Genomic DNA, 11138 nt, shown 5'->3' with positions numbered 1-11138 from the left:
CCCCCCCCCCCCCCAGTTTTCCACAGTGAAGAGGACAATTATATTCATTAAGTCTTCCCCGGCTCTTTAAGACTCCCTCCTTCTCTCCCCTCCCAGCCGCTGAGTCACCCTTTCCCATCACACCTCTTCTCAAAGCCTTCCCTGACTGGAGATGAAGAATGGGACTTGGCACTTAACCTTCTTCTGCTTTTACTCTCCATGTCAACGAGAAATTAAAATCACAATTTAGCCTCCTAACCAACGAGATCATTCTATGGGGTGATTTTCTTTTTTCTGAATGACCTTCCTCTTACCCATCCTTGGCCCCTTAGAAACTTCCTTCTTTGTTTTCACATGACTGTCTCAATGCAGCCTAACTTTCCCACAAAACCATACCAAGAGGAACTTTATTTTTTATTTTTATTTATTTATTTTAAGAAGGACGATAAAACAACTTGCAAGCTGGGTGGCACAGGCCTATAACCCCAGCTCCTCTGGAGGCTGAGGCGGGAGGATCATGAGTTTGAGGCTAGTCTGGGTAACACAGAGACCCGACCTCAAAAACAAAAATAAAACAATGAAAACCATCCAATTCCAATATATGCGAACTTTTATTAAATATTATTTGCTTTCAGTGGTTGATTGAATTGTGAAACCTGCTCGTGTGGGTTTCCTTGTTCTAGGTTCTCCCAGGGCTCAGTTATGTCTGCCTCTTTCCTGCACTCCACACACCAAGGAAGCTACAGAAAATATGTGCTGAATGAATGAATGACGAGCAGTTGTCACTGGGACTGTGTCCACTTAAGATGTGAGCTCTGTGAAGCCATCCACTCCACAGAGACTGATGGAGACCCTGCTACGTCAGGTCCTGGGTTAAGCGTGATGGACATTACAGAATCAAACAGACACATGCTCTTAGAGTCCACCTTATAACAGAAAATGACCACTTAAAATTATTATTTTGGGGTACTGGGGTTGTGGCTCAGCAGTAGAGTGCTCTCCTAGTATGTGTGAGGTGCTGGGTTCAATTCTCAGCACCACATAAAAATAAATAATAAAATAAAGGTGTTCAACTACAACTAAAAAACATTTTTTAAAAAAATGTTTAAAAATTATTATGTTGGTGCCCACATAATATGGGACTCTAATAAATGTGCTAGAGTAAGTCTCAAAATGACAGAAAGTTGAATTCATATTTGTTCTAGGAAAGCTAAGAAACTGGGACAGAGAGAGAATGAGAGAATTGATGGGGGCTTTATTGAGATATAATTCATATATATCAACTCATATAATTCATATATCAACTCACCCAATTAAAGTATACAATCCAATAGCTTTTGGTATGTCCACAGGGTTGTACAACTATTGCGCTATTTAATTTCAGGATGTTTTTAGTGTTTTACTGAAGAAAAAAACAAGGCCAGGATGTAGCTCAGTGGTGAGTGCTTGCCTACTGTGCGTGAGGCCCTGGGCTCCATCCCCAGAGCCACAAAAAGTAACGCAAAATAACCTTTTAAAAAGTTATATTCTATTTCTCTTCTTCCCCGTCTCTATGGATTTGCCTATTCTGGACATTTCATATACGTGGAATGTATATGAAAACATGGAGTCATATAAAATATGGTCTTTTGTGACTGGCTTCTTTCATTTCACATGAAGTTTTCAGGATTCATCATGTTATGTTCATTCTTTTTATGGCTAATATTCCACTGTATGAATGTACCACATTTCTTTATCCATTCATCATTCAATGGGCATTTGGGTTTTTTCTACTTTTTGGCTACTATGAGTAATTGAATGAACATGAGTAGACTACTTTTATATGCTTTCATTTCTCCTGGGTATATACTTAGGTATGGGATTGTTGGGTCATTTGGTTAACTCTGCTTCACCATTTGAAGTGTTTTCCAAAAGTGATCACCATTTTGCATTTTGCCAGCAACGTGTGAACAATTTCTTCATATTCTTGACAATATTTATTATTGTCTACCTTTTCCATTAAAGCCAACATGGTGGGTACAACATGACATCGTGCTTTTGCCTTGCATTTCCTTGGTGGCTAAAGGTGTTGAGCATCTTCCCATGTGGAGATGAGAACGTCTGTACCATTTGTGAGGCAGCTACTGGGTCCACAGCACAGCGCCTGCTGCTGTAGGTGCTCAGCGGGAAGGAACCTAACTAAGAATGAGCGAAGAAATATGCCTTGGACGATGTCAGCTCTGACAGCCTCAACCTGTAAGGGGACAGTCGTATGAGGGAAATGTTTTGCAAACATGAAACAATGCATTTTCACTCCTCTCACCCCATCCCACTGCTTATACACCATGTTCCATTTGGGCTTTCCCTCTCAGAGGCTGGGCCAGGAGGCCCGTCTCCTGTAGCCAGAGAAGGAAAGGAGAGCACAGAATAAAGAAGAGTTGGACTCAATTGCCAAGATCTGTGGAGAGACTTGCAAAATGGCTTGTGCTCCCAATTCACATAGCGAGGGCGCGGCTCGGCAGAGAGTCTTTGGAGCTCCCACTACTGTGGGGGTGGGGTGTGAGGTTCAGTCTTAAAGATTGGGTTAGAAAAGAAGGTATGATAAGTGTGTGTGTGTGTGTGTGTGTGAGTGTGTGTGTGTGTGTGTGTGTGTGTGTGTGGTGGGCGGTGGTGGGGGGACTTTGGCTTTAGAAACATCCTGACACACAGGGATGAACGCGGAGACAAGGCGGCTCTCAACACGGGGCTGCAATGCGAGGGTTGGGACGGTGACGGGCGCGATGGATGGCGAGTGGATGTGCTTTGATGCCGTTCCCACATAATGAGATGCTGAGATATGAGCCAGAGGCTGCTGTGGGGTGACCCTACAGTGGGGTCCGGGCAAACCTTCTGGGTGGGGAAGCCAAGGCTCATGGCCAGCAAGAGCTGGTCAGCCTGGGAGCCGCCCTGGGCCAGGACAGACCAGTAGTCCCAAGTTGAGTCATAAAGGGCAAAGGGGTGGGCAGAACACACCAGGCAAAGCACTCAGCCAGAAAGTGTGGGCCCCTAGAGGACCCTGTGCAGGAGCATCTTGGTGCTTCTCTTCCAGGAAGAGGTTGGGTGCCTCCCCCCAACTCCTCCTGCAGCCAAGGTCAGGGGGGCCACTGAGGCTGGAGCATTTCCTAACAGGACCATTTAAATCTCCCATGGGATAAGAACAAAGATGTTTCCAGCTACCTAGCAGATGAGGTCTTGTGGGGAAGCCCCCACTACAGAAAAACTAAGGGAAACCATGGCCATGTGGTGTGAGGAAGACTGTGGGACTTCCCAGGGTCCTGTCCTATGGCAGCCCCATACAGGGCTGGTGACACAGGGACGTGGTCCCATCAGCATTGCTATCTATAGCTATTTTGGGGGACTTCTCTGGAATCAAGAAGTATGTAGGCAGAGAGTCAATAAAAAATAGTCCAAAGAGCAAGTCCTTTGTCATCTTTGGCTGCAATCTTTTCAGAAACATTTGGAAGCATTCAGATGGGCCAAGCTAAAGAAATGGCACTCCTCTAACAGTGGCACCCGGTTTTTGAACCTTTACTTTGTCCCAGGTGTTGTGCTGACTCTTGACATGTGTCCTTGAATCCTCCAGCAGCTCTCTGAAAATAGAAACTCTTGTTATTCATGTTTCATAAAGAAACTGGGAGCTTGTGGAGGTCTCCCAGGATCTTGCACACACATGGAAGGGCCTGCATGTCTGCACCCAGGGGTGCTACCTAGAAGACCCCACTACAGTGTGGTCCCACTAGGGCAGAGACCATGACTATCTCATTCACAAAGATATTTATGAGGTGTGACCCATCGTGCATGCTGTTTGTTGCCTCTCTAGTGAATAAAGGTTGCAATCAGATCCTACAGAGCTCGACCACCAAGCTAAGAAATTGAGCTTGGCATGTAGGCTATGAGAAATAATGGAGGGAATTCGATCGAGGGCAGGCATGGTCAGATCTGAGGTTTGGGAGATGCTGTGGAGAGGGTAAGAAGACTAAACTGCAGAGAGAAAAAGTAAAAGCAATTTCCCCATGGATAAAGATTGAGAATTTTTTATCAGAGTTAAGACATTGATGAAAGGGAAGGAAAATTTTATATTTAGGTCCAATCATGAGAAGATGCATGTAGGTAGTGACGGAAACAGAATATGACCAAGTCTGCAGCTTGGGTTACTCGGTAACACTGTACTGTCTTCTCAGGGGCAATGGAAGTAGGAATGCATGGATTCTACCTTGGGATGCATCTGTAGAATGTTCAGGAAGGTTTCTTTCAAATGGTGGGAGCTACAAATCAGCAGATCAGAGCAGAGGTATAGGACAGGATTTGGGAGACATGGTGGACTCTCAAGCAGACCAGGACACCCAGAGAGAACACCATTAAAAGAGACCATCTAGGACAGGCCCCTGAAGGATGCCATACTTCAAAGGGTGACTACTATTGTTTAGATCTGGATGTCCTCCAAAGATTCATGTGTTTTAGTCTTGGTCCCCACTGCAGCAATGTTCAGAGGTGTGGCTTTGGGGAAGTGATTTGGTCATGAGGGCTCTGACCTCCTGAGTGGATTAATCCATTGATAGCTATATGGACCATGGGGAGATGGTAGAAACTGCAGGTTGTTGGGACGGTTGAGGAAGTAGGTCCTGGGAGTATGCCCTGAAAGGTATTTCTTGTCCGGAGTCCCTTTCCTTCTCTCTCCCTTCTTCCTGGCACCATGAACTGAACAGTCTTCCTCTGACACACCCTTCTGCCCTGTCTCATCTCAGGCCCAAAGCAATGGAGCCAGCCAACTCTGGGCCGAAACCTATGAAAATGTGAACCAAAATAAATCTTTCTTTCTCTAAGTTGTTTTTCCCAGGTATTTGTTACAATTTGAAAAGCTGACTAAAACAGTGGCTAAAGGAAGAGAAATCAATGCTGGGCACTAAGCAAGTTCAGGTACACAGAAAGAAGACCCAGAAACTAGAGAGGGGAGCATTATCTAGAGTAGGATGAAAAGTCCTAGTGCCCTTTGGGTTGAAGAGTCTATAAGAGAGTGGTAGAGATCCAGTCTCAGGTTGACCCTCACTCCAGCTGGAAAGGATAATGGGTGAAAGGGGCCAGGGACTGTGGGGGTTAAAGAGAAACCAGAGAGCAGGAGTTTTAGATGAGATCTTCCAATTGGTAAAATCATGTCAATTAAAGACAATATTCAAGGGCTAGAGATGTAGTAGTATAGTGTTGGTGCTTTCCTAGTGTGAGGCCAGGTGTTCAATCCCCAGCACTGAAGAAAGTTGAAAACAACAACATCCACAATTGACCACATATCCTCAGGACATTGCAACCCAAGTACAGGAGGAGATCATTCATCTGCTTTTCAAAAGTGGGTTTCGAGGGAGGAATAGGCAGGAAGAGGGCCCCAGAGGGCTGGGGGTGCCATCTTCCTTTAGTAAGCTCAGCTGTGCAAAGAAGCTGAGGGGCGAGAGGGCCTCCGGGTGAATAGGAAGGTGCATTCATCTGCTCTTCATGGCTCTGACCGAAATACCTGACAGGAACAACTTCGAGGTGTAAAAGCTTATTTGGAGCTCAAAGTTTCAGAGATGTAGTCCACAGCTGCCTCCATTGCTCTGGGCCCAAGGCCATGGCGGAACATCATGGTGGAAGGGTGTGGCAGAGCAAAAGAAACAGAAAGAGAGAGAGCGCCGGGAGAGTCAGGAACAAAATATAAGCCCAGAGGCACCCCCAGTGACCTCCTTCCTCCAACCGTGCCCTGCCTACACTTTCTACCCAGCATGGTAGTTCTTTCAAATTATTACTACATCAGATGAACTCATCCATGGATTAGGTTTCAGCTTGTGTAATCTAATTGTTTCACCTCTGAACATTACTGAGTTTCCTAACATGGGCTTCTGTGGGACATCTCATATCCACACCAAAACAGAAGGACTTTCAGGTGGAAGGAACTGATTCAATTTGGGGGGCAAAGGGAAAGGTTCAGTGAACAGCATTCTTTCCCTCTTTTTAAGGAGTTTCAAAGTTTTTTTTTTCTTTTAAATCAGAAAAATTCCTACAGTATCAGAATAGAATGTGGTTTCTCATCCACCCCAATCCTTTCCCTGAAGTAATCAATTCCTCAGGTTCCTATCTATGTATAACCATACATATGTGATTTTAAAAAGTTATGGGGTACTCAGGGCTGGGGTTGTAGCTCAGTGGTAAAGCTGTCACCTAGCACATGTGGGACACTGGGTTTGATTCTCAGAACTGCATATAAATAAATTTAAAAAAAAATAAAGGTCCATCAACAACTAAAAATATTTTTTTTTTTAAAAAAGTTGTGAAATGATTCTATGTCTATTGTTCTATGGCTTTCTTTTTCTCCACTCAAAAATGCACATAAATGTCTATCTCTCCTTTTTTATAGTTGCTTGATGTGACTTGGCCGTATGATTTATTTTATTGCTCTATTATTGATGTGACATTATTTCCAAATTTTTGCTATTGCAAACAGCACTGCAGTGAATCTCACACATAGATCTTTGGGCGTTTGTGTGAGTTCTTTTGTAGGACAAATTCTTAGTACTGGACTTGCCAGTTGTAGGGTTGGCACATAAGTGTGCTGGTTCCTGGAAGGGCCTCTTGATTTATTTGTTCTCTCAGGGCTAGGAATTACAAGCACAGGGAAGAAGACATTTCCAACGGAGCTTGTAAATTGAAAACAAGACTTTAACATATTCCAACTTGATGAATATACAGCTTTCTTTTTAATCAAGATGCTACAGGTAATTGTATTGATGCATAAGTAACTCCTATTCACCTGATGAATATAGACCAAATATAAATCACTTTCAAAGAGATAACATTACAGTCTGCCCTTCTTGGTTTGATTTTTATGACCTTCTATACCTAGAGTCAATATTTGAAGAAGATTCTCATTCCTGAGGGCACATTTACACTGTTAAGATTTAACCCGAGAGAAATTTGTCTACAGATTTCAAGGAGATCAAAGGTTGATGTCCATTAACATTTTTAAAGACATGATTATGTTCCTGGGACTCGGTATTTATTATGTGAAATTATCAGATAGTTTTTTGGTGCAGAGTAGGTAAAACCCTATCTTCTTCGGGTAGAAAGCACAAAAACATTCAGGAAAAACAAAGATGAAGCATGAACCACTTCTTGGTGGGGTCCCTCTGATTTGGGGGCAGCACGCTTGGCTCAGAGTGCCCTCTACTGGCCTCAGGCACCACTGCACCAGCCTGTATCTGGCGTAATTTCCAGAGTTTGGAAAGCAACACTAGCTCTCTAACTCTGACATAAATGAAATCTTTGACTATCTTTTGCTGTAGCCACTATAACCCCAAGATGTCTTCTTTCAATAGTCGTGCTATATTTTCATGTTATTCATGGCTCTGCTTTCCCTTTAGGAATCATTCCTTGGTGACCACAGTGTTTTTTTTTCTTAATGCCCTTTCTTAGCTACTGGGGTATCACCTACATTCATTAACTATTGGAAATAAGATTCATAATTTTGGATAAGCAGGAACTAGATCTAGAAGCAAACAATTCAGTGTCATCACCCACTGTGTCTGAGCTAAGCATGGCCAAGATTGAGGTCTTCTGTCCACTCTGGAAAGCTGTCGGAACCTTAGGGCAGCCACGTCTTTCCTGTATTCGTTGAGCAATATTTGCTAAGTACTACTATGTGCCAGGGAGTGTACCAGGAGCAGGTCTTAGTGGTGGACAAGATGAGAACAGTTACGCTTTCATCATTACGTGTGATAACTAGGTAGTATTTTTATTGCAAAATGCTTGGAAACTTAGGAGCATCGTAATGGTTTACTGGAGCCTCAGTGATGTTCTTTCAAATTACCTGTTAATCTCTTCTGTGCAGCAGGACTACTAAATTTAACTAGGCTCATCCTCTCGCTCAGAAATGGCTTCTAACATCTTAAAAGGAACCATTCAATCCTCCAAGGAACATGCTCATGATCTGTTATGATAGGGAGGAGGAGGCAGCATGAAAGAAAACCATTTTTCCAAATAACTGTTTTCCTTGGAGCTTGGGTGGGCAGAGCTGAGGCCAGGTCCTGTTTGGATATGGGAACCTGTGGTTACCTGGCGCTATCTTCATAAACCCTGCTGGGTGAGCAGCAGGCCCGTGACCCCCTGCTCGTCCCTCACCCTGCTGCTCCTCTGGGCAGAAGAGAAGCCCCCCCCCACCCCACTTTTGCTTTCTCTCTCTATTCAGGGCTCATCTGCCAGACAGAGGGATCAAATCCTGGAAAGGCCAGCCCCAAAGAGCGGGTGCTTCCTTTCAGCCAGGCCACAATATTTATGGAGTAGAAGACAGCAGACGAAAGCACTGGCAGATGAGCCAGGCAATGTCATCCAAGAGAGATAAGGAAATGACGCAAGGCCAAAGGCTGGAAGGAACCAAATTCCACGCAGCATCCAGTGAGATTGCACTGGTTATTTATGCCCTAACTTTTACTAAACTTCAGATGAACTTGGAGGGACAGACATTATTTATTCTTCATTTCTCCTGGATTTACAAGCACATATTATACTTCTTTGGGAAAGTCATGCATCCTTCTAATTTATTGTCCAAAGTTCAGTGAACGACCGCTAGTTCATTGTAAGTGAAGTTGGCTTTTTAAAAGGCTATTCTCTTTAAAATCATTCCTGATTTCCAAGATCCTGGTATTAATGGGTTTGTTTTTGTTGTTGTAGTTGCACTGGGGATTGAGCCCAGGGGTGCTCTATCACTGAACCACATCCTGAGTCCTTTTTATGGTTTATTTGGAGACAGGGTCTCAATAAGTTGCCCAGGCTGGACTTGAACTTGTGTTCCTCCTGCCTCAGTCTCCCCAGTCACTGGGATTACTTGTGTGGGCCCCTGTGCCCAGTGGGTTGTATTTTATGGGTTTGCTCCATGAAAAGTTCCAAAATTTCCAATCCCTTTTCCCAAGTTACACTATTCAATTAAATCCAGTTCATTTAGTCCAACTCACCAAATATTTGTTGAGCTGAGCACTCTGTTTGAAGAGGACCTGGACACCACCCTTGGGAAATTCACAGGATGAGACAGATGATAAACAGCTCACTTCAGTCCAGAGTGGTGATCGCAAACGAGAAGGTTCCACACACCACAGCACTTCCAAGCCTCTGCCCTCCTGGAGTTATGGTTTGGAGGGAGAGCCAGATGCTGATCAGAAAATCGCACAAATCAAAATAGAATTTAAACTCCAACCAGTGCTCTGGAGACAAGGAAGGTGGTGCTGTGGGTTAATGTGGCATCTGGCCTGGGTATGTGGGGGGGAGAGGTGTCAGAAGAGCATCTTCAAAGAAGATCTGAAAAATGGTTCAGGGTGAATTCACTGTAGACTGGTGGAACCAAGGTCCAGGCACTGGAAGGTACATGCAGAGGAACTGGAGCAGGAGGGCCATAGTGTATCCAAGGGATCAAAGCAACACTGGTATGGCTAGATCACAAGGCTGGCAAAGGAGAGCAAGTGGCCAGGCCAGTGAGGTCAGCAGGGTCAGACCCCGCTGTGGGAGTCTGGTTGACCTTGGCCTGCACTCCTGTGTGCTCATTTCCTCCTCTGTATAATGGGGGGTCTGAACAACACCTGCCTCGTAGTCCCTGTCTGCAAAGCACTCGGGACTATGCTGCTGGTGTTGGCTGCTGCTGTTGTCATTGAGATCCTTGTCATTTTCACCTGGGGACAAGGACCTGCCCAACCAGGTTGAATGTTACTTTTTAACAATTCACACTGGCTCTGTGGGCACAGTCCTATAGAGGTCTCAGAAACCACAGAAATTAGCATAAACTCCTGTCAAGGCAACCACTGGCTTTCTGGAGACATTCTGAATGAATGACCGGCAGGGCTGCTGACCACAGGACTCAAAAACAACCACCAAGAGTTTATCCCGAATACCCAGGGAAAAAAAAAAAAAACAAGACGGAGGAAGGAGGCCTGAGCCTCCGGAGAGAAGGCCATCTATAAATGGAAAATTACACTGAAGCAAAACAAATCTTATTTGATGTGAACCCATTTTTGACTCTGTCTGGAAATGCAGGGCTGAAGGAAGTGGAGGGGACAGGGAGTGAGCCGAGGTGCCCAGGATGAGGCTGCCTGACGGGGCTGGCGCAGACACATGTGTGTGCTGTGACGGGGCCATGACAAAGGGCCACAGCCGACTGCCAAGGTGGCCACTCCTCTGGCCAGATGCGGGTGGACCCAGGCACTCCTGGGGTGTCTGCACCGTGACACATGCCTGGGCAGCATGTGCTGACCGGCTGGCTAAGGGCAGGCAGGGCCCTAAAGAGGTATAGGAAATGTGGGAAGAAGCATGAGGAACCCTGGGGCACTTCTGTTCCCTCCAATGGGGCCATCAGTGTCATGGTCTCACAGGGCCATCATAGCATAGACTGGGACAACCCAGCCAGGAAGTGCCATAAATAACCAATCAGCACTCTTCATTTTTAATATTTTGAATTATAGATAGACAGAATACCTTTATTTTGTTTATTTATTTTTATGTGGTGCTGAGGATCCGACCTAGTGCCTCCCACATGCTAGGCCAGTGCTCTACCACTGAGCCACAACCCCAGCCTCCAATCAGCACTCTCCAGAGCAGCTCAGAACCACCATACCCAAGGCTAGTATTTCTATTTCTACAGCCCTTCCACGCTAGAGGTTATTTCTGAACATCTTCGTGTCTCATATTTCTCATGATAAGAGAACTGTGACCTTTCCACTTAAATGGCCTTCACATTCCCACCCAGCAGGGAGAGGGGCAGGGACTGAAGCCAGGAGGCAGGTAAGAAATGACAGTGACTGGGAACATGGCTGTAGTGATGCAGAGGGAAGAACAGGCCAGGGTGGGGATCTATTTTGAAGCTAGAACTAATGAACTCGCTGAGAAATGGATTAGGCTAGGTGAAGAAGAGGGAGAGAGAAAACTGATTTTATTTGGGGGGGGGGGTGAGGCACTGGGAATATTTATAAGATTTGAAATATTTAGGAAGGAACATCTGGGGAGTTGGAAAGAGGGAATCAACAGGTCTGTTTGGGCCATAATAATTTTAAGATGAGCAGTGGACATCCAATGGAGATGTTCAGCAGGGGTGGGATGTAAGATCTGACTACACATGGTTTTCCCAGGTTTACCCCTCT

At 45.1% G+C, this 11138-nt stretch overlaps 1 protein-coding gene and 1 long non-coding RNA gene across 10 annotated transcripts in view; one reads left to right on the top strand and one right to left on the bottom strand.

Annotated features, from left to right (window-relative positions):
* The window catches only part of Fgf1 (fibroblast growth factor 1), a 94974-nt gene that overhangs the window by 35232 nt on the left and 48604 nt on the right, over positions 1-11138 (top strand). Inside the window, exon 4 of one of the 9 annotated variants that reach the window (XM_048811718.1) lies at positions 663-2003. The exons of the other annotated variants lie outside the window; for them this stretch is intronic. Within the exon in view, the coding sequence (XP_048667675.1) occupies positions 663-743 (81 nt within the window). The 3' untranslated portion in view covers positions 744-2003. Of the gene's footprint in view, positions 1-662; positions 2004-11138 lie in introns of those variants that run through there. 9 annotated transcript variants of the gene reach the window in all.
* Positions 1215-9567, bottom strand: LOC125619114. Its single transcript, XR_007350611.1, has 2 exons — positions 8970-9567; positions 1215-3587 (listed from the first exon to the last, which is right to left on the bottom strand). It is a non-coding gene; the product is annotated as an uncharacterized LOC125619114 (long non-coding RNA).

Source organism: Marmota marmota, unplaced genomic scaffold, assembly GCF_001458135.2.
Source record: "Marmota marmota marmota unplaced genomic scaffold, marMar, whole genome shotgun sequence".
Classification (NCBI taxonomy): Eukaryota; Metazoa; Chordata; class Mammalia; order Rodentia; family Sciuridae; genus Marmota; species Marmota marmota.
This window is presented reverse-complemented; position numbering and strand designations above follow the sequence as displayed.